The sequence below is a fragment of the Rhinopithecus roxellana genome, chromosome 21 (assembly GCF_007565055.1).
Source record: "Rhinopithecus roxellana isolate Shanxi Qingling chromosome 21, ASM756505v1, whole genome shotgun sequence".
Taxonomy (NCBI): Eukaryota; Metazoa; Chordata; class Mammalia; order Primates; family Cercopithecidae; genus Rhinopithecus; species Rhinopithecus roxellana.
The window spans coordinates 22,798,301-22,824,581 of NC_044569.1; the positions used below are offsets into that span (position 1 = coordinate 22,798,301).

The window sequence follows — 26,281 nt, forward strand, 5'->3', positions numbered from 1 at the left end:
ATCAAGGCATGTTCTTTACCAGATCAGTCTTATATAATTTGCTGCCCATCAGGATCTAGGAGATATTACATGGTTGGAATATCAGGTTTTAGTTTCAAGTATGAGAAATATATTTGTATTGAAAACTATTTAAGAAATTTTGCTAAATTCACATTTCTTAAGCTTTTACTCATATATCCTACATCACAGTGACACAAACAGAACATACTTGAAACAAGAGCTCAGAATACTAAGTATTAACTCCACAAGTATTATTACTACCTAAATAATGATAAAAATCAGGCCCGGTGAAATGCTTAGGAGGCAAAGTCAGGATCACATTATAGAAAACATTTATGTTTTGCCCAAATGGTCTCTTAAAAAACACAAATTTCTAGAAAAGTAAATTTTCAAATCTGTAAGTCTTGTTCCCCATTTATTTTTTTTTGTTGTTGTGATTCAGAAATACAAGGTATGAAAATTAGGTTACAATTCTGCCACAAAAGCTTCTAAAGTAGCAAACACAACTTTTATTGTGTATCAAAATAGCCATGTGCACTTTTATCAATTAAAAGGGCTTCAGAGTTATCACATCAAGCAAGTGTAAAATATAATAGCGACTATCTCCCCTTCAAAATTGCAAATCCACAGTTACTGCACTGAAGTATAATCCAAACAACAAGATTTAGTCCAGAATATGGAAGGTTCTGGTTGGCAGGTACTTTTTAAAGCTGACTTACTAAGAACTAAAAGAAATGAGAAATATACAAAGCATCTTATGTCAAAGAGTATGAATATTTAAAAGTGGCCTCAAGTGAGTAATACATGTTTAAATTAGAACATGATGTAATTAAAAGTTTATATAATTTAGCAAAAAATATATATATAATTGCTTTCTTCTAGAAAGATAAAGACATACAATTCTTTGAACTGAAACAGTATTACCAAAATGTTTTCATCATCTAAATACTAGAAACAATATCTCAAAATTTCACTTGCAATGATCAGTAATATATGGTTTAACAGATCCAGATAAAGTTTTTTTTTTTTTTTTTTTTTGAGACAGTCTAGCACTGTCACCCGGGCTGGAGTGCAGTGGCGCAATCTTGGCTCACTGCAACCTCTGCCTCCTGGGTTCAAGTGATTCTCCTGCCTCAGCCTCCTGAGTAGCTGGGACTACAGGCGCCCGCCACCACATCTGGCTAATTTTTTGTATTTTCAGTAGAGACAGGGTTTCACCACATTGGCCAGGCTGGTCTTGAACTCCCGACCTCGTGATTCACCCGTTTCAGCCTCCCAAAGTGCTGGGATTACAGGCGTGAGCCACTGCGCCCAGCCCAGAGAAAGATTTATAACTAAATATATAGAAAAGAATAATTCCCATGATTTTGTTTTTGTAAAAAGAAATAAAGATTGTTTTCTATATATTTTTCAATATGAAGTCCTTGAACATATTTGGGGAGTTTTATGGCTGAATGTTAGTTTTTTAATTTTTTAATATACTTACAAATACATTATTATAACATAATACAACCAAATCAAAAAGCAGCCACTTAAAAACTGAAATTCACAAAATGAGCTGTTCTTGGCTACATACAGAAAACCAACATTTAAACTGAATTATAATTAAACGTTTACTGCCATAGGTAATATTTACCCACTTCTGGGTCCAACAGAAGGTGTTGAATCAATGTGATCCTTTAAAAACAAAGTCACTAGTTTCCCTAACAATCATACTCAGGGTTGGTTTTGTTTTTTGTTTTTTTTTTCCTTCACTCAGCAGAAAAACAAGTTGTTCAAGCATTGAACCAAAAAATATAAAAAATAGAGTTTGCCTTGTAGTATTTCTACGTTTCGGATGAAGTCAGCCTACTATGTGAGGCTGCTTAAATGCCTACAACACCTTATCCAAAACCCTTTGCGCTGGATGTGTTTTAGAATTCATAACCTTAGGGGTTTTAAAAAGGCAACATGGGCATATTTTGAATATTACAAAACACCTCCACAGCATCTAGGGGAATACCGATAATCAAATCCATGGATATTTCTTCAGGGAAAATTAACAGTCACAATGGAGTAGCATAAAAAAAAAGTACAATACTCTCACATCAGTTCAAGTCAGATTTTGCTGCCAAATGAATGACGGTATCAAATTCAGAAAAACACAAACCAACTTAGATTTCAAAGTTTTTTGGTAAGGGACTGTAGCCCTTTAACATCTCTGACAAGGAAATTTCTTCTGTGACATGATGGTCTCTACAAATCTGCTTTCATATTTCAATGGAAATTGGGATAGGGACAATTGTCTTCTACCCCAAAACAGGGGCTCTAACAGGCTCTCTTAAATTTATTTGGGTAGATTACCATCTCGCTAGAAGCGACAGGTTCTATGAGGATAATTTGAAAAAATATATTGAAATAATTATTTAGTTAATGTTATTAAACCAGACACCTTCTTGGACTAGATTCTAATATAGATCAGCAGTAGAAAGTGCCAACATTTGAGGAACATTTATGAGAAAAGAGTAAAACTGAGAAACATCCAGACATTAATGCAATTGTTTTCTGCAAATTATAAAAAGCTATGATTCCATTTGAGCAGCTGCACAATGCAACTCAATATAATCTGCAAACTTCGGCTCTGTGAGACTGAAAGATTTATGAAACCATTTTGGCATCAAGCTATCCTTATAAGCTGCAATGAAATCATTCCAAGCAATTACTACGTTAAATAATAATTTCTTCTGTATCTATCAGTGTTTAAAATATGCTATTCTCAGATCTTAATAAAAAGATACCATGGGTTAAGCCATAAAACATCTTATTTTTTTAAAAAGTTAAGTCATTTAAAGTCAAGAGCTTCAAAAACTCAAGAGCAAAAAAAAAAAAGGTTTGCAATAATTTTTAGGTCTTCAATTTTTGTATGGAGTTTTTGTGTTTTTTAAGTTTTATTTTACAATTTAAGAAAGTTTCCTCTTCAAAAACAGAGGTCTTTTCTCACTGAAGTGATCTGGAATGTGCTATCATATATGCAAGGAAGATGGGTTACAAGATCAAGGTGAAGGCAGCTCTCCTCAAGTCAGAGGAGTGCGACCAGCCGGATGCAACGGGGAACGTTGGCTAAAACTCATCAGAGACACTTGCTGTCGAAATCCACTAATGAACACAGATCCTACAACCTGGAAACAACACTCAGGCGCCAAGAGAGTTTCCAAGGCTACAGAGTTACGAGTCATGAGTGAGCTTCCTTAGCACGTGGTATGAAGATAATGTCTGCAGGCTCAGTGGGAAAGTCACATAAAGAACAGATGATCATTTTATTTCAAATGCGACTCTCTTCAAAATCAGCCTTGTCTTTTTTTCTTAATGAGTAAATTTTATACCATCATCAGCCTTTCCTAAAAGCTACATATATGCTCCGAGAAAAATGTCACACTTTTAAATTTTTTCATTTGTTTTAATTAATTCATGAATTAAGTTAAAAAGTCAAGTCAAAAATTTTAGCTGGTCTTTTTTTCCCTTTTTTTTTTTTTTTTTTTTACAAAAATATTACAGCAGTATAAGCAAAACTGGAAAGGAAGAGATGGGAAGAACAAGTAGATGCTAAAATGGAATAGGTGAACTTCAGGTCATCATGGTTATTGAAGGAACTGTAAATTCTTAAGCTTCTAGATTTTACTGCTCTTCAGAAAACATTTAAGGAGGCTGCCTTTCCCCATGAATGAGAAATGAAACGTTCCCTAAGCATTTGAGTCTAAAGAAGACAAGAAAGCATTGCTTTTCCTACTGGAAAATATCTCTTTAGCTCCCATTGCACTGCCCTCTCCCGTCCCCCTCATAGCTTCATGGGATGAAAGAGAGAGAGAAGCCATGCGTTTCTACCAGCAGCAGAGTGAGTCCTGAGCACAACACAGGGCTGTCAGTGACATTCAGACTCACTGGTAATGGGTCCAACTCATCTTGAATAAAATACACCAAGGAAGGAAGGAAGGAAGGAAGGAAGGAAGGGAGGAAGGGAGGAAGGGAGGAAGGGAGGGAGGGAGGGAGGGAGGGAGGGAGGGAGGGAGGGAGGGAGGGAGGGAGGGAGGAAGGAAAGAAAGGAAGAAAGGAAGAAAAGAAAGGAAGAAAGGAAGAAAGGAAGAAAGGAAGAAAGGAAGAAAGAAAGAAAGAAAGAAAAGAAAGAAACCCTAGAAACGCAAAATTGTTTTTTATGGAAGGTTTAAACGAAGTCCTCAAGATTTCTTTATGTGCCATAAAGTACATTTCTGACTTAATCTCTAGGGGGGCAAAAAAGAATAAATAGAAAACAATTTAATGATCATTCTTGAATCCTCTTCTTTACCTTGTTCACATGGTATTAATTCTCATACCTTCACTTCTCTACCTCAAAGCCTAGAAAATCAAATGGTCTCCTATTCCATATTTGCATAGTATTAATAATATTGTCAGGAGGTGAACTTCTAGCCCCTTGCTTGCAGCCACATTTCTGAAGAGCACTGATCCAATCTGACACATTTGAAAACAATATATAAGTGTCTATAGGCCAAAAATTGGGTCCCATTTAGCAGCAAGCTGTTCAAATTATTTGGAAACAGTCTTCTTCCAAAGGGTGAGAAGAATTAGGCAGTTTTGTCTGCAATTTCAGATTTTTCTCTCTGCATCATGCAGCGACGAACTATGCTATCAAAACTTCCAAGGTAAAACAAAGCAATAGTGCGGAAAAGGCCCATGGTGACCACCTGCAAGATAAAGAGAGAGCTTTTAGTGCATCCAACGGTACAAGACTATTTCAAGGTACCTAGGTCTCTAATAAATAGTTGCTAAGACACATCTTCTAGTCTGCTCTAAGGATGAATATAATGAAAACTCTGTAAATGTCAGTAAGCTGTGAGAACAGAATGTCTGTGCTCTGCACTGCTGGACAGCCCAGATACGTAACAAAATATTTGTTCAATTAATAAATTCAAACCACAAGCAGAACAAAATAGGTATTGCTCGCAGTCTTAGGGTTATAATAGCTTAAAAAGATCCACTCCAGCATCTCGAATAGCCAAACTACAATCAAGGTTTTTTTGGTTTGAGATTTATGTTCTGAGCTTCGTGAAAGCAAGACCCTACACTAGGTGCTGAGAACACTGTGGTGAGAGACACAGTCCCTGCCCTCAATGAGCTTATTCTCAGGCTGGAAAAACAAGTAAAATTGAAACTACTGCCTCAGGGTTGAGAGCCGTGATTACTGATATCCTGTTGCTCAGGATGGAGTGCAGTGGCATGAACACGGCTCACTATAGCTTTGACCTCCCGAACTCAAGGGATCCTCCTGCCTCATCCTCCCAAGCAGCTGGGACCATAGGCATGAGCCCCCATGCGTAAAAAAATAGAAAAATCACTGTTTTTTTCCCTACACCCTCAGAGCACTGAACCCTGTCCTTGGATCTTCTGGAAGAAACCATGTTTAAGGTGAGACCTGAAGGAAGATTAGAAGTTGGCAGGACATAGAGAACATTCTAGAAAGAAGAGGACGGATAAAGAAAGAAAAAAACAGAGCCTGGAAAGGTTAGTGGGGTAGGAGATCAGGTGGCTTATGGCATGCGATGGAAATTTTTTTAATTTTTAAATTCTTTTTAGAGACAGGGTCTTGCTCTGTCACCCAGGCTGGAGTGCAGGAATATGATCGTAGCTCACTGTAGCTTCAGACTTCCAGACTCAAGCAGAAGTCTCCCAGATGCTAGGAATATAGGTACACACCACCACACCGGGCTTTCTTATTCTTTTACATTTTTATGTAGAGACAGGGTCTCACTATGTTGCCCAGGCTGGTCTCAAACTCCTGAGCTCAAGCAATCCTCCCAACTCGGCCTCCCAAAGTGCTGAGATTATAGTCATGAGCCACCATACCCAGGTGCAATGGAATTTTTAAAGCTTTATCCTGATGGTATCAAGGAGCCACAGAATGTTTTCATGCAATGTATAGTCGCAGTTCAGAAACAACTGGTGTGGAAAATGGGAGGGTACACTCAAACGCATCCAGGGGGCCTGGGCAGGGGGTTGCAGACCATAGTGGTTGCAGGGACTGTGCTCCTCCCTCAGGAGCAGCTGCCACCGGTGCTTGCTGATGACTGCCAGGTGAGAATGCAGACTCTGTGCAGCTAAACTTTCCGATTTTCCAAGAAAAGTCTGAAATCTGGACCTTTTATATAAAACCTAATTTTAAAACTATTTTAAAATCTTAAACACACACACTCATACCAGATGGACCAAACAAAACTGCTTTACAGGCCCATGGGAATCATTTACAACCTCTGGCTCAAAAAGTGTATAACTCAGGCAGGAGGCCTGCTGTGGCAACCCAGGCCTGGGCTCCAGAAGCACTGCCAGAACTGCAGAGAATGGAAGCATCTAAAGAACAGAGTGACAAGGGTGACAATGATCTCTGATGTGAGGGACAGAAGCAGGGGAGTCTGGGACAACACCCCAGGTGTGAGCCACCATGCCAGCCCAAAAATTAAAAAATAAAAGAATTCATGCATTCGTTCAGCTCAGGTATTCTGGAGTTCCTACTAAGTGCCAGGCACTGGCTGTTAGGTGTACAATGGCAAACAAGAGGCGTGGGCCCCGTCCTCAAAGAGCTTACATCTAACACAGTGTCAACCTCTAAGAGAATGGCAAGACAGTAGGTATATTACAGAGTGAAAAGAAAAGAGGGCTTGGGAAAGACCCTGAGGAAAACCAGCAACTAAGTCATTTACATAAGTCTGAATGTGGTCAACTGCACAGAACTTAGTACTTGTTAACAACTATCTCATGGCTTTGTCTTTCCAGAGCGTTCCCTCTATTGTAATCCTTACTACGTTACACTACACTACTATCATCTTTTATTTTTTATTTATTTATTTATTTATTTTTTTGAGACAGAGTTTTGCCCTTGTAGCCCAGGCTGGAGTGCGGTGGCGTGACCTCGGCTCACTGCAACCTCCACCTCCCAGGTTCAAGTAATTCTCCTACCTCAACCTCCCGAGTAGCTGGGATTACAGGCGCCCGCCACCATGCCCAGCTAATTTTTTAGTAGAAACAGAGTTTCACCATGTTGGCCAGGCTGGTCTCGAACTCCTGATCTCAAGTGATCCACCCACCTCAGCCTCCCAAAGTGCTGGGATTACAGGCGTGAGCCATGGCGCCTGGACTACTATCACCTTTATGGTCAGTGCATTCCACTTGACTGTAAGCCCCTGAAGCTGGAGAGGTCGCCTTCCGTCTGATTCCCTATGAGCAAGTACAGTACCTAGCACACCAATAAAACACTAACTGTGTATCTTGGACAAAATAATAAATTCCCATAAGCGCAGCAATTGTGTTTAATCCATGATTTGTATCTCACCAAATTTAGCTGTGTGTGACCTGATTCACCTAGAAAAGGTTTTCTAGTCTAATATGTTAGTACTTTTTAAGCAAGGCCACCCCTTACTCTAGGAGCATTCCATTTTTCAAAACGCATTGGAGCACTGGTTCTTAGGTGAAAATCCAGGTTAACACCTCAACAGCAGAGACGGTGTTTTATTTCTCTATCTGCAAGGCCCAGCACTGACGACTTCTTGCCAGTCTAAATTCCTGAAGTTATATCTTTAACCTATTTACTCATTCCCGGTGGAGGAAGAGGAAAAGTTGATAGCTCAATAAAAATACATTCTCTAAATAAAGTTACTCTGTTTTCCCTTAATCACTTCTCATCAAGTTTTGATGAAAGGCAGTTTTTCTCTTGTCCATGGGCCTATCTGACTGCTAGCCTAGGCAGAGCTTACCTGCTGGAGTCCCTCAGTAATAGAAGTTACTGGAGCCATCCCACAGGTCAGGGCCGAGAGCATGTACCCATCTGAGCCAAGGGAACTGTTGAAATTTCCTTGCTAAAAGAGAAGGAGAAGAAGAGAAAAAGGGAATCCTAGTAATGTGGACGGAAATCAATCCAACATATCAGAAACAGTGGAGTGTGCTTGCTCTCTTTAAGTGAGATAAAACGGTCACAAAGCATTGAGCAGCACTCAGAAATGGACGCAGGGCCTTGGCAGATGGGCAGTTCTCAACAAGAGAGTCCACGGACCCCTGCGGGCCCCCAAGGACAAATGATTGTCCTTATAACACTAAGACATTCATTCTCTTTTCCACAGTGTGATGTATGGAAAATACAGTTTTGCCTCTGCCAAACTGCAGACATGGGCTAAAACCACGGCGTTCTGGCCAAACTGTACTAGGAGTCATTGTCATCGGGACTACCACACACACTCGCAGTAACAAATAATACACAAAGAAAACACAAGTTCTAAAATTCTTTTAAAAATCAAAAAGTGTCAGTTTTGCTTTAAAATCCTCTTGATAAAGCAGCAAAATTCATCATTTTGTTAAATGGCAACCATCGAGGACAAGTCTTCTTAATACCCTGTGTGACAAATGAGAACACGCCCAATGCGCTCCCGCGGCACTGCATTCCAGAGGGGGACAACTGCCTGGAACAAAAGCCCTTATGCAGCTGCTTACGTCGAGGGCTAAACTGCCACTTCTTTCATGGAGTGTCATTTTTATTTTTTATTTATTTATTTTTGACAGAATCTCACTCTGTGGCCCAGGCTGGAGTGCAGTGGTGTGATCTCTGCTCACTACAACCTCCACCTCCCATGTTCAAGCGATTCTCCTGCCTCAGCCTCCCAAGTAGCTGGGATTACAGGCATGTGCCACCACACCCGGATAATTTTTGTATTTTTAGTAGAGACGGGGTTTCACCATGTTGGCCAGGCTGGTCTCAAACCCCTGAGCTCAAGCGATCCACCTGCCTCGGCCTGCAAAAGTGCTGGGATTACAGGCGTGAGCCACCGTGCCTGGCTGGAGAACATAATTTTTATATGAAAGACCATTGACAGGAAATCCATGGTTGTTCAGACTTAGGTATGTGGCAGATGTGCAGAAAACGAAAAAAGCAAGCGTGTCACTTCAGGAAAAACAACTGGCCACATGTGTCATCAATGTTAAAATCTGAGCCTTCAAGAAAAAATTAAGATTTGGAAAAACTAGTATCCACCATCACGAGACTGTAAGCTGCATACTTTTATGATAAGATCAGCAGTAATATTGATGAAAGCAATTTTTCTGATCACTCAGTCAACCCATATTTTCCAAATGACTAATGCATAATGTTACGAAATCATGAATGGTTAAAAGATCCATTCAAAGTACAAGACGGACCAATGGAATTTAATGTAACAGAGTACAAAACATTCATTGATGTAGTTTCCAATTCTATACCGCAACTAACCTTTAAGAAACTACCATTTGTTGAGTTTGAGTTTGATATAAAAAAGAATGTCCATAATTATCTGAAAAGCCTAGTAAAATAGTCTTCCCTTTCCCAACTCCGTATCTGTCTAAGGCCAGATTTTCTTCATATCCTTCCATCAAAACAACATTATTACAACAGATGGAATGCAGAAGCAGCTATTTGAATCCAGCTGTTAATGCAGACCTTAAAGCAACTGGTGAAAATGTGAACCAATGCCGCTGTCCTCACTGAACTTTTGTTTTGAAAAGTAGTAAATTTTGTTTAAAAAAAGTCACATTATAAAGCAATGGGCATATATCTATTTTTACATTTTAAAAATATATACGTATACATATGTTTTTTAATATATATGTGTATATATTATATTATATAGTATGTATATGTGTGTATGTGTATATATATATATATATATATATTTTTTTTTTTTTGAGACAGAGTTTTGCTCTTGTTGCCCAGGCTGGAGCACAACGGCTCGATCTTGGCACACTGCAACCTCCGCCTCTCGGGTTCAAGCAATTCTCCTGTCTTAGCCTCCCAAATAGCTGGGATTACAGGCGCATGTTATACCACACCTGGCTAATTTTTGTATGTTTAGTAGAGATGGGAGTTTCATCATATTGGTCAGGCTGGTCTTGAACTCCTGACCTCAGGTGATCCACCCGCCTTGGCCTCCCAAAGTCCTGGGATTATAGGCATGAGTCACCGCGCCCAGCCATTTTTGTTATTTTTAATGAATTAATAAATATTATAAACAGCTTCCATTTCAAATATGGCAAATATCAATAAATACAGCCATGTAAATAAATGAAAGTTCTCTGGGGTTGTTGACAATTTGTAAAAATATAAAGTGGTCAAGAGAAGAAAAGTTTGAAAACCACTAAACTAAATTAATACTGCCAAAATACTAAGAGCTATTTAGCATCATTAAAAACACTGAATGGGCCGGGCATGGGGCTCACGCCTGTAATCCCAGCACTTTGGCCAAGAGGCTGAGGCATGTGGATTACCTGAAATCAGGAGTTCGAGACCAGCCTGGCCAACATGGTGAAGCCCCATTTCTACTACAAATACAAAAAATTAGCCAGGTGTGGTTGTGGGCCCCTGTAATCCCAGCTACGCAGAAGGTTGAGGCAGGAGAATCACTTTAAACCCAGGAGGCAGAGGTTGCAGCCAGCCGAGATCATGCCACTGCACTCCAGCCAAGGCAACAAGAGCGAAACTCCATCTCAAAACAAACAAACAAAACAACAACAAAAACCAAATGCATTTGCTTTGACCTGAGATAAGCAGGAAAAATAAAGTCCCACTTGTGCCATCTTCCTGGGCCTTTTAAGGGACTCGGGGCAAAGCTGTTCACACGTGTATATATTTCAGCGGAATTCACTATGTCTTATTCTGCTCAGTTCAGTATAATGTGACAGCATTTATGCTACTTCAAGGCTGTCCACCATGTGCTGACACCTCTCATTCCAATGGTCCTAAAGATTTTCCAAATTCAGTGTGGGTCTGTGGTTTACAGACATCCCTCATAAATGTGTATTTTTCTGCATTAACAGAAATGTTGTCAAAAAGCATGAGGCACATACGCTGTTCTTCTACAACACAGCACATCGTTTCTTAAAATACCATTTTTGATTCTGAATAAAAAAGCATATCAACAGGGAAGACAGGAGGACAGGCCCACGGGGCTAGTGGCACTTTCTCGTTAGCTAACTTTTGGTAAAATGATACTGGGAAACAGGAATGGGAGAGAAGGCAGCCAGGTGTACACAGAACATAGTATAAATTGTGGCCAGGCATGGTGGCTCACGCCTGTAATCCCAGCACTTTGGGAGGCTGAGGTGGGCAGATCACGGGGTCAGGAGATCGAGACCACGGTGAAACCCTGTCTCTACTAAAAATACAAAAAATTAGCCGGGTGTGGTGGCGGGTGCCCGTAGTCCCAGCTACTTGGGAGGCTGAGGCAGGAGAATGGCGTGAACCCAGGTGGTGGAGCTTGCAGTGAGCCGAGATCGCGCCACTGCACTCCAGCCTGGAGTGACAGAGTGAGACACCATCTCAAAAAACAAAAAAGGACACAGTATATATTGTTTACACTGCCTAGGAAAGTCTCATTTTCTTTTTAAAGAACTGGTGTTTCCAGGTTTCCAGACATCCTTCTAGTAAACCTTTTCCTAAGGTTAAGGTATACGATCAGTTTTCAGGAGCCTACTCACTAATATGGAGTCAATAAAGCGTCTAAAAGAAGAAAAGTCGAGTCCAATATTAGTTTTGATGAATCTAACAGACTAAAAAATTCTAATAATTGATGTTTTAAAGTTAAATCCTAGGACAAATATCTTTTCAGGAATATAGTACTGCAAACACAAATAGTACAGAAAACAAGGATTTTACTTACTATGGCATCTTTAACGATCTGTTTGGCCACCTGTTCTGGTTTGCACACAGATGTGGTCTCTGAAATAAGTCGAGTCTCCAAAGGCTAAAAGTGGAAAAAAATGTACATAACAATATCATGATTACCCATTACATTCAAAATAAATTATTCTTACAGCCTCCCGATTTACAAATAATTCCAATTTTCTACCTTTGGGCAGATTCCTATTTTTAGAATAAGGCCCATCTGGATTCTAAATCAGTGTCTACCTAGTTACTATGTAAAATTCTACCCAGTAGCTGAAGCAAGACAAGGAGACCTTTGCCATTCTCTGAGGACATACGAGGTCTTGGCTCCAGTGAGGACCATCAAAGCTATAGTCGAGAACACATCACCGGACACAAGTTCAGAAAGACCCTCTCTTTGACACCTCAGTGCCGACCAGACACCTGAGTGACGGTGCTTCTGCAGAGGCTAGACCTATGTCCAGAGCAAGCCTGCTCTCAAGGCCAGCAACTCTATTCTGACCATACTCCCAGGCCAGCAGAGGGCTGATCCCTGGGGATGAACCTGGCGCCCAAGGCAGGGACAGTCGCAACCCAGCCCCTATTCGACAACTACAGATGCTTCTTAAAGGATCTGCAGAGGAGGCAAACGCACAGGACACTGAAAGAGAAGGAGCCACTTAGGAGACAACCCTGAGTGGTCCCTAGATGGGCTGCATGCTAGTTACCAGGCTGGAGCTGCAGACCCCAAATCTTGGACTTTTCTTCCTCAAAAGGTCCATCTCAACTCTCACCTAGCTCAAAAAGCCTTCCCTAAATACCTAACTGGCAGTAACCTCTCTTTCTTCTGTGAACATTCCTGCTTTAATACACATTATAGCTACTTGTGAATTTGCATTTTACCTCTTAAGTTTCTTGTGGGCAGGGCCTGTTTTATAAGAAATCATTTATCTTTGGCTTTTCTTTGTGATGCCTTGCATATATGTGGTCAAAAATTATTTCAATTAGTTCAATTAGTTTCAATTTAGAAGTGTCAAAATAGTTTCAATTAGAAGCGTCAAATAATTTCAATTAGAAGTGTCAAACGAAAGCCTTAAACTGCATGAGACTGTAAACTTTACCATATGAGCGTGAAGGAATTAAAGAAAACAAAAACCAGATTATATTTTCTTAAAATAGGAAGTAAAGTATTTCATAAAGATCAAGTATTTCTTATGAACCTGAATTAAGAGAAAGGTTGTTTTGAAGGTGCCACTATTCATTCTTCCAGACCCCCAGGCTGGCATAACCACACTAAATACACATAAGATTCTAAAGTACTATGGCGCCCCCTAAAGGGCCTACACATCAATGTAGAATTGTATTTACCCAAACAAGTCTGCCCAAAATTTTACTGAAGGGGAAAAAAAACCCAACTTAATCAACATCAGAATCAAAGCTTAACAGGGAAATCACCACCCTTTGTCAGCTTTGGCTTCAAACTAAAAGACCGCATACCAAATGTTGCAAAGCTTATTCTAAGACAGGACATTTGGCTTAAATTTACTTCTCTGAAATAGCAGTAATTTTTAAAAAGGCAGAGCCAAAGAGAAAAGAATAGGGGGAAAAAAAGCTTCTAAATCACAAACATCTTTTGACAAATATACAATCTAGGGAGTTTAAGTGCCAATTTTTATGCTGCAGAGTTTCACATTTACAAAGTATTGGTATAAAAGAGAAGAAAAAAATATAAAACTAAAATTAACCACAGTTCAAGGTGGTAAGTTCTGATTAATTCCTTTCTTCCCACTTCACCTATTCATTTGCTCAAAAAAGCAACTACTATGTGTCAAGGCAAAGGGAATAGTCCATTGAAAAAGTGTGAAGCTTATATTCAGCTCAGAACGACTGGCAGTCATTTTATATAAAAGATATGTCTGTTATAAGTGCTATGAGAAGTTCCTGTTGTGATAAGCGCAATGGAGACTCAAATCATCAGACTCCAAATCATCTCCTCTACAATGACATAAGATTAGCAGTTTACTAACCAGACTCTTAATTCTGGAACACCAGTCACCACTAAGAGTAGTTATAAGGCACCTTGCAGAAACAGAAAAATTAAGCAAAAGTTGGCACTTAGGTGGTGAGCTCCCCAGCCCTCTTGCCCTGCTTGGTTCCCACAACACAGACAGCAAGTCTTACTCTCCCAAAGGCAGGAGATGACATGATTCCTCACTAGGGAAACTGATCAAACCATGAGAAAAGTGAGCAGATGCTGGCATATGAAAGTCTTCTAATGAAGTGGCTGCATCCTCTCCTGATCATCCCATAGTAAACAGCTGAGAAACTAGAGATTTACAATTGGCATTTTAGTGCCTCACTCTTAAATATGGACAATCAAGGATCACCAGACATTTGAGGAAGCCTAAAAAAAACAACAACAGAGAAAAAGAATGTAGGAGGAAATAAATATTACGAGATGTAGAAGAAATTTTCAAAAAAAACAGCAACAAAAAAACAAAGCTAAACATCCAGAGTGAATATCCTTAGACACAAGAAAAAATATGAAATCCATGAAATAAGAAGCTATTTTTAAAAACTGTTGGCCGGGCGCGGTGGCTCAAGCCTGTAATCCCAGCACTTTGGGAGGCCGAGACGGGCGGATCACGAGGTCAGGAGATCGAGACCAGCCTGGCTAACATGGTGAAACTCCATCTCTACTAAAAAAATACAAAAAACTAGCCGGGTGAGGTGGCGGGCGCCTGTAGTCCCAGCTACTAGGGAGGCTGAGGCAGGAGAATGGCGTAAACCTGGGGGGCGGAGCTTGCAGTGCGCTGAGATCCGGCCACTGCACTCCAGCCTGGGCGACAGAGCGAGACTCCATCTCAAAAAAAAAAAAAAAAAAAAAACTGTTTTAAATATTCAGAGAAAAGAGATCTAAAGTAATTTTTATGTAAGCCAGCAGAAATAAAAATGTCAACAAAAAGGTTTAAGGCTAAAGCTAATAAAAAAAACTAGAAAGGAAAACAAAAGGCCAAAGAGATTTAAAAAAAAATGAGAGAAAATACAAGGAAATTAGAGGATCAGTCCAGAAAGTTCAAAAATCTGAATAATAAATGCTCCAGAAAGATGAACACTTGAAATACTTTGGGAAGAAAGAAGTGATAAAAGGAGTAATACAATAAAATGTCCCAGAACAAAAGTTGACAAAATAAAAGGGCTCCTTTTCGTGTCTAGCACATGAAATAAGAAGATTCCACGCCAAAATCCATTAAGTAAGGATAAAAAGGGATACAAGGTTTCCAAAAAGAAATGGAAAAGCAGGTTCTATACAAAAGATCGGGAATCAAAACGGTATCGCATTCCACAGAAATTCTGGAAGTTGGAAATCAATAAATGCCCAAAGAAATCTGAGGAAACATTATTTCCAAACTAGAAATCTGTACTTAACAAAACAATACATCAAGAATAAAAAAAAAATGGCTGGGCATGGTGGTCATGCCTGTAATCCCAGCACTTTGGGAGGCCAGGGTGGGCCAGGAGTTGGAAACTGGCCTGGCCAACATGGTGAAACCCCGTGTCTACTAAAAAAAAAAAAAATACAAAAAATCAGCCGGGAATGGTGGCACGCACCTGTAACCCCAGCTACTCAGGAGGCTGAGGCATGGGAATCTCTTGAACCCAGGAGGCAGAGGTTGCAGCGAGCCAACATCGCACCACTGCACTCCAGCCTGGGTGACAGAGCAAGAGTCCATCTCAAACAAAAAGAAAAAAGATTAAAATTAAAATAAAGGCATTTTCAGACAGGTCGTTTCTAAAACAGTATTACCTCTGATGTGCCCTTTCTCAGAAAATTGGTGGAAAATATTATAGCTCTGCCAAAATGAGCAGATAAACCAAAAAAGTGAGAGTCATGGGCTCCATCAAAGGGAGAGGAGAAGGGAACGTGCAGTGTGAGGTGAAGACAAGTCCTGAGACCACCGCTGGGTGGCAGATCTAGAACAGACCAGGAATGGGGACGACCCCAGGAGAAATGTCTGAGGAAGAAAGAATGAAATTAACAGAATGTCCAATGTGCTCACATGGATCAAAAGGAGAATCTCAGTTCTGTCTGAATCTGGGACTGAATTAGTTACAGATAATTACAAAGCTAAGTAAATGAAAAGGCAAGAAAGGAAATGTCACTATAGCATGGTCCAAGTGTGCATAGTATTTGCAGTCATATTAATATAAGCACTAAACCTGATTTAACTAAAGAGATGGGAGGAATACACAGGGAATGGGGAACAGATATGAATCTTAATGTTTTTGTTTTGAAACAGGGTCTTACTCTGTTGCCCAGGCTGGAGTGCAGTGGTGCAATCTTGGCTCACTGTAGCCTCAATGTCCTGGGCTCAAACTATCTGATATGGTTTGGATCTGTGTCCCCACGCAAATCTCACGTCCAACTGCAATCCCTAATGTCAGAGGAGGGACCTGGTGGGAGGTCACTGGATCATGGAGGTGGATTTCCCTCTTGCTGTTCTCATGATACTGAGTGAGCTCTCATGAGATCTGGTTGTTTAAAAGTGTGTGGCACCTCCCGTCTCTCGCCTCCTCCTGCTCCGACCACGTAAGATGTGCCTGCTTTCCCTTTACCTTTGGCCAAGATTGTAAGTTTCCTGAGGCCTCCCCAGAAGCAGCAGCCTGTACAGCCTGTGGAACTGTGAGCAAATTAAACCTCTTCTATGTGTAAATTACCCAGTCTCAGGTATTTATTTATAGTAATGCAAGAACAGACTAATACACTATCCTTCCACCTTAGCCTCCCAAGTAGGTGGAACTATTCTAATTTTGCTTATTTTTTTGCAGGGATAGGGTCTCGCTATGTTGCCCAGGCTGGTCTTGAACTCCTGGGCTCAATCAATCCTCCTGCCATGGCCTCCCAAAGTACTGGGATTACTGGTGTGAGTCACCGTGGCTGGCCTTAAATTTTTATTTTTTTATTTTTAATTTTTTTTTTTTTTTTTAGATATTGGTTCTCTCTCTGTCACTCAGGTCAAAATGCAGTAGTACAATCCTGGCTCACTGCAGCCTCAACCTCCCTGGCTCAAATGATCCTCCCACCTCAGCCTCCTGAGTAGCTGGGACTACAAGCATGTGCCCCCATGCCTAGCTAATTTTTAAATTTTTTGTAGAGCCAGGGTTCCGTTATGTTGCCCAGGCTGGTCTTGAACTCCTGGTCTCAAGTGATCTTCTTGCCTTGGTCTCCCAAAGTGCTGGGATTACAGGCATGAGCCACACTGTGCCTGGCCTGGTCTTAAATTTTATCTTCCACGGTAGAAAGTCAATAAATAATTTCTAAATCTTAAAAAAAAAAAAAAAAAAAAGGCAGTATAAACATGTCAGTTAAAATAAATGGCTACCTCTAGGGAGTAGGAATTGGGAATGGGAGAGATGAGGCAAAGGATTGATATTGGACTCTAAAACTGTGTGACAATAGTTCTTTGATGAAAATGTGCTAGAAATGGCTGGGTGCAATGGCTATAATCTCAGCACCTTGGAGGCTGAGGAGAGAGAATCACTTGAGGCCAGGAGTTTGAGACCAGCCTGGGCGACATAGTGAGACCCCATCTCTACAAAAAAAATTAAAAATTAGCTAGGTTTGGTGGCACACGCTTATAGGCCCAGCTACTCAGGTGGCTGAGGCAGGAGGATTGCTTGAGCCTAAGAGTTTGAGGATACAGTTAGCCATGACTGTACCACTGCATTCCAGCCTGGACGGCAGAGTGAGGCCCTGTCGCTATAGAGAAAAAATCTGGTAGAAATTTAAATTAAACTTTAAGAAAAGGAATGAAGGAAAAGAGGAAGGATAGAAGAAATACATGCCTGGAGAATCTAAAGGTCATCAGAAACCAGCTAGGCACTCTACCCAATAAACACTGTTGATTGGTGAAAACGAGTATGAGCTGAAGAGCAGAAAGAAAATCAGGAAAGCAGTAAACATTAGAGGTTCAAACTGGGACATGTAGGATACTGACCTTTGTTCTGTTTTCTTCGGCAAAGCCAGGTGTATCTGTGTCTGGTGGGTAAGCAACTGTGATGTAGACATTATATGGCTTCACCTGCATTTCAAAACAACACATGTACCTTCAGTAAACAAGACACACCAAGGTCCTACACTGCCAACCTGCATTGGCTGCCCTGATTCCCAAAAAGCAGTGAGAACAATGGGGTGATTCTGTAAGCAGGGAACTACACCAACTGCATTGAGAAATCCCTCTCCATGAAGATGATTCCAGAATGAAGGCAAAAAGCTCACCCTAACCTAGACCCGAGAAAACAGCTGGCCCTAAAGTATGGCAAGTCACCTCCTTTGCAGTGTCTTCCGCTCCTGCTGCCCAGGCAGAGGCCCTGAGAGACGTCCAATGAGGAGGGCGGTGTTTTAAAAACAGCCCAGTTCTCACACGCACTGCACAACATCCAAGCCCTTTATCAAGGCAATGGGACCGGTCTGCCCCTCCTTTCTTCACCAGATTGCACATCTGTTTTTCATTCAGACTGCTTCTGACACTCTTGTGTTAATTTCATCCACAAAATACATTGGGGTCATTAAAATCTGCTGCCCTATCCCCTTCTTGTGCCCCACCCCAAACCCAGTCCAGAACTGTCCCTGAGAAGTCTGCTTATTCCAGAGCTCCCTGTACAATTGGCCTCTGCACATTAGGAGGTCAAGAGTCACCTCCTCCTCCACTGAATCAACAAGAAGAACCACTGGGTAGAACCTCCAAGACAGACCAGCCAAGTACCTCCCCTGTGGACAACCTCAACCTGCATTCACATAGGGAAAGCCCTCTGCCTTATCTGAAACTCTATGTGGCTCCTCTAAATCTGACACTTGGAGTTGGTTGTTACACTTGTGTGCCTCACCACCTCGCCTGCACACTTTGCGCTTCACACCCCCACTCATACACACAACCCCAACAATTCCAGCAGATTCTTCTGCTGTTGGCTGGGACACACCCTCCCACAGATTGCTCAGCCACAGCCCTGCTGCACACACTTACCTTGCCCTGCCAATTAGCAACTCTAAGAGCAATGGTTCATACCATGAAAACCTCTTTGCCATGATTTTTATTTGGTGTTGGCTCAGTTTTTCATCCCTAGGGATCCTAAGGGATCTGGAAGCAGAGAGGCAGCTGACAGATCAGCCACTGCACATCTTCAGAAGAGTACTCTAGGCTGAAAATCAACACCACACTGCCTAATGTGAAGGCCTTTAAGAGCAGCCCAGGGGCCCAGGCGCGGTGGCTCATGCCTGTAATCCCAACGTTTTGGGAGGCCAAGGCGGGCGGATCACCTGAGGTCAGGAGTTCGAGACCAGCCTGGCCAACATGGTGAAACCCTGTTTTTAGCAAAAATACAAAAATTAGTTGGGTTTGGTAGTGGGTGCCTGTAATCCCAGCTGCTCGGGAGGCTGAGGCAGAAGAATTGCTTGAGCCCGGGAGGCAGAGGTTGCAGTGAGTTGAGATCATACCACTGTACTCCAGCCTGGGTGACAAGAGGGAGACTCCATCTCAAAAAAAAAAAAAGAAAAGAGTAGCCCAGAGTCTCATCTCATGCAGCCCTTTCCTTCCCTGGTTCCTTCAGTGAAGCAGTTTTGAGGGCTTTGAGGGGAGCTGCAAGGGGAAGGAGAAGCACGCACAGGCCTGCAAGCAGAAGATCCAGGCCAGCCATCCTGGAAAGTGCAGTTGTGAAAGTGAGATGTCTTTGTGGGTTCCATTCCAGCGCAATTAGGGCGTGGGGCAGCCCATCCACTGGGCATCGCCAGGGCATGCAGCTTCACAGCCCAGCCATGCTCATAAATAGCTCTGGACTGGGGCCAGGTAGTGAGGCAGATGAGCCAGAAACTCGCTTCCACTTGTTTTTGAGATAGTGACTTATGAAAACCTCGTCTTCCCCAGCCTTGCCCTCCACTGTGCACAGACCAGAGAAAAACACCACAAAAAATCCAGCGAGTTGTCATTAGGCAGCCCACATCAAGACTGACACTGACTGGCCAGAAACTCACGATTATGCTGCCCCTCTGCCTTCTCTCTCATGGTAAAGGAGGATGCTGGCTCCAAAGCTAATGGAAGACAGGATTACAGAGCAGTGCTTCTCAAAATCAAGGTTATGGCTGCATTGTCAAAGGTTAAAACAGCTTTTCAGAGCGGCTTCTTCATGAGGTAGGAAGACAGATTGCTGGGCTTGGGAGAAACCAGTCCAATCGCTTCGAGATTGGTATTGTTGCTACGCCATCCAACCAAATGACTCTCCCAGTCTCTGGCTGGACACCTCCAGTGGCTAGTCACCTCACCATTTGCATATTCTTTTATTTATTCATGCAACAACGAGCACTTATTGAATTACTTCTACATGCCAGTATTGTTCTGAGAACAAAGCATAAGGTTAAGATTCTAGTTTCCTGAAACTCTTGGTCAAATAATTTGCTAAAATCTGAATATACTAAACCACATCTACACCTTCTTTTAATCTACTGAGCTCATAACCCTGTCATAAACAAAAATGAGGGCAGTCTGGCTTTACTTGTTCTTATAAGACAATGCTAGCTCCCTGAGATCACCACTCTCTCTAAGAACAAATGAGCCAGGTCCTCACTGAGTCCCCTGCTGCCTGGTCACTGCTTCTCCTCATCCCTGTTGCCGGACCATTCTCTGTGCCCCTCACTCTGCCCCACGCCCATCCTATTACTTCCTCCCTTCTCTCTGGCCTCAACCTCAAACAGAAAGACAACTGACCACTTGTTCAAGAACCGATTTGTGGGCCGGGTGCAGTGGCTCACACCTGTAATCCCAGCACTTTGGGAGGCCGAGGCGGGCAGATCACCTGAGTTTAAGACCAGCCTGGCCAATATGGTGAAACCCCATCTCTACCAAAAATACAAAAATTAGCCAGGCGTGGTGGTGGGCACCTGGAATCCCACCTACTTCGGAGGCTGAGCCAGGAGAATCGCTTGAACCAGGGAGGCAGAGGTTGCAGTGAACTGAGATCACGCCACCGCACTCCAGCCTGGGCGACAGAGTGAGACTCTGTCTCAAAAAAAAAAAAAAAAAAAAAAAAAAAACACACACACACAGATCTGTTATTAAAATAATCCACACAGGATGTGCTGTTCCCCATTCCATCAAAACAAAGACGGTGGGGGCTGGAAAGATCATGGCTGTGTACATGCAACTCCGGAATTTAAGCTTTAACTTACTTTCAGACCACAGAGGGAAGAGATGGGAGGAGAGGGGCATGATCAGGGTAAGAAAAGCAGAAAAGGGAGCATCAATTTTTTTTTGTTTTTGGCTTGGTCTCTGCTACCGCATCTTTAGCTATAACACACCTCAGAAGTCTGCTTTCCAAAAGATGAACTTTTAAAATCTTTACATTTCTTCCTACAAGACTGAGTAAAAAAAGACCAAAAAGTGACAACAATGCATTCTTTCAAAATTACTCATGGTACCCATAACAATGCCAGGGTCCTACCTTAGTTTGGGGGCAAAGGGAGGTGGACAGAGAGACTTCAAAGTTAATTAAACCCAAAGAATTGTTACAAATATTTAGAGGCCAGATGTAGTGGCTCACACTGCCTATAATCCCAGAACTTTGGGAGGCCAAGGCAGGTGGATCACCTGAGTCCAGGAGTTCAAGACCAGCCCGGGCCACATAGCGAGACCCCATGTCTACAAAAAAAAATAAATAAAATAAGTAAAAAATAAACAAACAACAAAAAAACCCAGCAAGGCATGGTAGGACACACTTGTAGTCCCAGCTACTTGGGAGGCTGAGGTGGGAGGACTGCTCGGGCCCAGGAAGTGGAGGCTACAGTGAGCCAAGATCAAACCACTGCACTCCAGCCTGGGCAACAAAGCAAGACTGTCTCCAGAAAATAAAAATTAAACAAACAAACAAAAAAAGGATTTAGAGTTTGAGCAATTACATAAGATTTCATTGACAGAAAACACACCTACCTTGACCAAATTATCCAGGTTTCAAAAAAATGCTACTATAATTACTGTAGGGTCACAGCAATTGGTTTGATGCAAGTTCTACTAAGAACAAACTAGATTTTGATGACTACATTTCTTTTCCCCAGAACCTATTTTTTTTATGGGATAAGTTCATTTTTTCTTTTTTTTTTAAGTGAGGGCATTTTTAATAGAGTCCAAATAAGGACAGAAGTCATGCAGACTTGAGTGTGCAGACCGGCTACTTGCAGTAGGCAAATCACACTTGTCACAGAGACTGGGGGGCTCCGTCTGTACCAGCAATCCACTTTCTTTTTCCTCTTTTTCAGCATCTCTGTTCTACTTGAAGTGAAACCAGGCCACCCCGATTATATACTTTGCTCTAAATTAGTGAATGCTGACACAGCTTTGCAAAAAGTCCTAATGGGCAGATTCTTCATCCCACAAACACCCCTTCACCTACAATGATCCTAAGACCAAAGTAAGGGGCCGAGGCAACCAGCCAGGTGAACCAACTAGCTGGACGCATCATCTGCTGCAAAAGGGCAGCAAGCCTGGAGTCAAGGCTTGGATCGTGTTATGATTTCTGTCACTAAGTAACTATGTGACTTTGAGCAACACGTTGAATGTATTGAAAATGGGGTTTTCCTCTCATTAGGTGGCATTACAACATCTCCCTCACATCTTTTACAGAACTGTGATAGAAATAAAATGGTGGCTGGGTGTGCTGGCTCACACCTGTAATCCCAGCACTTTGGGAGGCTAAAGCCAGAAGACTGTTTGAGCTTACGCTTTTGAGACCAGCTTTGGCAACACAGTGAGGCCCCTTCTCTACAAAAAATTTTAAAAATTAGCCAGGCGTGGTGGTGTGCACCTGTGGTCTTAGCTACTTGGGAGGCTGAGACAGGAGGATCACTTGAGCCAAGGAGCTCAGGGCTACAGTGAGCTATGATTGTGCCACTGCACTCCAGCCTGGGTGACAGAGTGAGACGTTGTCTCTAAAAAAATAACAATAAAATAAAAATAGGCCGGGCGCAGTGGCTCAAGCCTGTAATCCCAGCACTTTGGGAGGCCGAGACGGGCAGATCACGAGGTCAGGAGATCGAGACCATCCTGGCTAACACGGTGAAACCCCGTCTCTACTAAAAAATACAAAAAAAAAAAACTAGCCGGGCGAGGTGGCGGGCGCCTGTAGTCCCAGCTACTCGGGAGGCTGAGGCGGGAGAATGGCGTAAACCTGGGAGGCGGAGCTTGCAGTGAGCTGAGATCTGGCCACTGCACTCCAGCCTGGGCCACAGAGCAAAACTCCGTCTCAAAAATAAATAAATAAATAAATAAATAAATAAATAAATAAAACAGGTATTCACAAAAGGACTTTTCAAATTTAAAAACTTCAAAAGAAATACCAGTATTCTTTTTTGAAATTTCACAGCCATCAGAGTCCTACTGGCTAAGCATATTCTAACTATCTATTATTAAGAGTATTAGGCCAGTTGATAACAACAAAATCTGTGGCTGGTTCCTTTGGTATGAGAATGGCATGGTCTTTCAGTCCCTACGTGGCACATAGGGGCTGTCACTGTCCCAGCAACTCATCTGTACTGCAACACTCGTCCCATATGTAACCAATGTCGTGCTCTATCACACACCATCAAGGTCTCTTATGGGGGTCTTCTAAATAGGGGTCAGCAAACTATGGCCCATGAGCCAGATCTGGCCCTCTGCCTGTTTTTTATAAGTTTTATTGGAACACAGTGACAAGTGTTCAATTTACACATTGTCTACTAAGGCCACTTTCCTGCTATCACAGCTGACTTAAGTAGCTGCATTAGGTACCATTCAGCCTTTAAAACCTAACATATGTACTGTCTGCTCTTTGGTGAAAGTTCTGTCAACCCCTGATCTAAATCATCAACCAGGATTCCCAAAAGCACACTCTTACTATAAGAGGGTTGGCCACAATCAATACCCTTCTGGTCTTTTAACATTTTAGGCATCCACTGGAGGTCTTAGCTCACATCCCTTGTGGATAAGAGGGGACGACTGTACAGAGCAATGGAAAGAACTTTACCCTGCCTTTTTCAGCATGTGATTTTTGGGTAGATACGTATGTGATGCTCTCTAAGCATTCCTGTGTGACAATAATGTGGAAGTCGGCTTCATGCAGCTGAGATACAAAGTTGCACTCATCATGACAAATGCTATTTTGATGCAAATCCTAACTACATCCTTCTTCCACAAAATGTTCTATTAACTATGTAAATAAAAAGCATTCATTTTCCCAACATTTCTTTAAGATATAAAAATATAAATACTGGGAGAGTCAAATTATTGCTTTATTCCAACCCTCCCATTTTACAGATGAGGAAACTGAGAGCAAGTTAAATGACTTGTCTAAAAGCTAAAAAGTAGCAGCTGATTCAAGCTCTTCCCTCAAACATGTACTAATCTCATGTATTATTCAGTCATAAGGACAATCTTTTTGTTAAAGAAAAATCTCTATAAAATAAAGTATCTGGTTAACCTTACTCACATTCACACAGTACTAGACCAATAACATTATGAAGATATTACTAGTATTTTGCGTATTAAACAAGCAAAAATCCCATTACCATTTTGCATCTGTTGTAACTATAATCTTCATGCAACGAAAAATGTTAACTATAAAACTCAGGGTTGAGCCTATTCTCTTTCACTAATGTCAAATCTAAAAATCTCTAATTTAATACAACAGCACATGTAAAGAAGCTACAAAACTAAAGTGGAATGTATATTGTTGAGCGGAGAGGAATAAATACAAAAATGAATACAACTTTTACCTCCATCTGCAAAGCTTCTGCCAATCCCCTTATGGCAAACTTGGATGCAGAGTAGGCTGTAAAACCGAATAATCCCAACTGTCCTGCCTGGGAGGACACAAACACGATCCTGCCCACCCGGCGCTCCTTCATGGTGGTGATCACGGCCCGGCTGGGGTACACGCTGCCCAGGTAATTGATGCTCATTAACCTCTGCAGGGAACAAAGAGGCCACATGAGGAGTGCATGAGGTCAAAAGCCTCAAGGCTGTGCTCATGGAGAATTTAGTCTGCTTTCTGGATTTCAGTTCTTCAATGCATGCTCAAGTGACTGGGAAGCTCAACAGGCTTACTGAATGAACGACTGATGACATTTTGCTATAAATGAAATGTGATTTGAGACCTACCATTATTTGAAGGCTCGGGACCTACCATTTGAAGCCTGTTTCAGTCTAGTCCTGCATTCTGACCATGAGAGCAGTTACGTTTTTCCTGAAAACTGGTCAAAGTTAGTTTTCTCCTTATAAAAAGTATACTGCATGTTTGTGGGTAGTACTTTCTGAAAGACCTTTTTAGTAAAGAACTTCCAAGTATTTGTAGCCTTATTGTTTTAAGCAATAAGAAAAGCACAAACAGAGTAGGAGGGTGATTAAAAGTTTTGGTTTCAAGCCTTGGCTCTCCCACTTATTGCCTATTTCATGATGAATAAGCAAGTCAGACATTCTACTCATTTTCTCAGCTGAAAACAAGGTTAATATGGGTATGACCGCATAGGGCTGTTCCAAGGATTAAAAGAGAAAACACAAAGTAAGCGCTAGCACAGCTCTGGGTCGGTCTCAAGAACCACTGGCTCTCCCATTATCATGGGTAAGAGTACTAGTAGTATATTTTCTCCTTAACTTGCAAGCTTTTAATTTTTATTTATTTATTTTTTGCTTTTTTACTATTAACATTTTTTTTTCAGAGACAGAGTCGTACTCGCTCACCCAGGTTGAAGTGCAGTGGTGCAACCTTGCCTCACTGCAGTCTCAATCTCCTGGGCTCAAGCAATCTTCTTGCCTCAGCCTCTTGAGTACATGGGACTACAGGCACATGCCACCATGCCCAGCTAATTTTTGTATTTTTTGTAATGACGGGGTCCTCTTATTTTGCCTAGGCTGGTCTTGAACTCCTGGGCTCCAGCAATACTCCTGCCTTGACCTCCCAAAGTGATGGGATTACAGGCATGAGCCACTGTGCCTAGCCCAAGCTCTTAAAAACCTTAAATTTTAACTTGAAAATCTAATAATCCATGCATTAAAATGTTTCAAATGTTCAAATATTTGTAAAAATATTAGATCAGCATGTAAATAAAAACTAAATACCTCAATTGTGGAACTTGAGATCAATCATAATTCTTTTTCATATTATGGACAGAACATGAACATACAATCATAATATTTTAATTCAAGAGAATATTAGATTTTGTTTGTTTTTGTTTGAGATGGAGTTTCACTCTTGTCGCCAAGGCTGGAGTATAGTGGTGTGATCTTGGCTCACTGCAACCTCTGCCTCCCGGGTTCAAGCGATTCTCCTGCCTCGGCCTCCAGAGCAGCTGGGATTACAAGCACCCACCACTAAGCCTGGCTCATTTTTTGCATTTTTAGTAGAGACAAGGTTTTGCCATGTTGGGCAGGCTGGTCTCGAACTCCTGACCTAAGGTGATCTGCCCACCTCGGCCTCCCAAAGTGTTGGGATGACAGGTGTGAGCCACTGCGCCCAGCCTAGATAATTTTTTTAAATGATGACCAGAAACACTGGAAGTGACAGGGAAAAATACCTATG

General features: G+C 41.7%; 1 protein-coding gene across 1 annotated transcript in view; it reads right to left on the reverse strand.

Annotated features, from left to right (window-relative positions):
• Positions 1 to 401: 401 nt before the first annotated feature.
• Positions 402 to 26,281, reverse strand: part of KDSR (3-ketodihydrosphingosine reductase) — a 48,324-nt gene continuing 22,444 nt past the window's right edge. The window contains exons 6-10 of the mRNA XM_010388803.2: positions 24,480 to 24,671; positions 17,686 to 17,769; positions 11,703 to 11,786; positions 7,779 to 7,880; positions 402 to 4,718 (exon numbers count right to left, since the gene is read on the reverse strand). Of these exons, the coding sequence (XP_010387105.1) occupies positions 4,599 to 4,718; positions 7,779 to 7,880; positions 11,703 to 11,786; positions 17,686 to 17,769; positions 24,480 to 24,671 (582 nt within the window). The 3' untranslated portion in view covers positions 402 to 4,598. The remainder of the gene's footprint in view (positions 4,719 to 7,778; positions 7,881 to 11,702; positions 11,787 to 17,685; positions 17,770 to 24,479; positions 24,672 to 26,281) is intronic.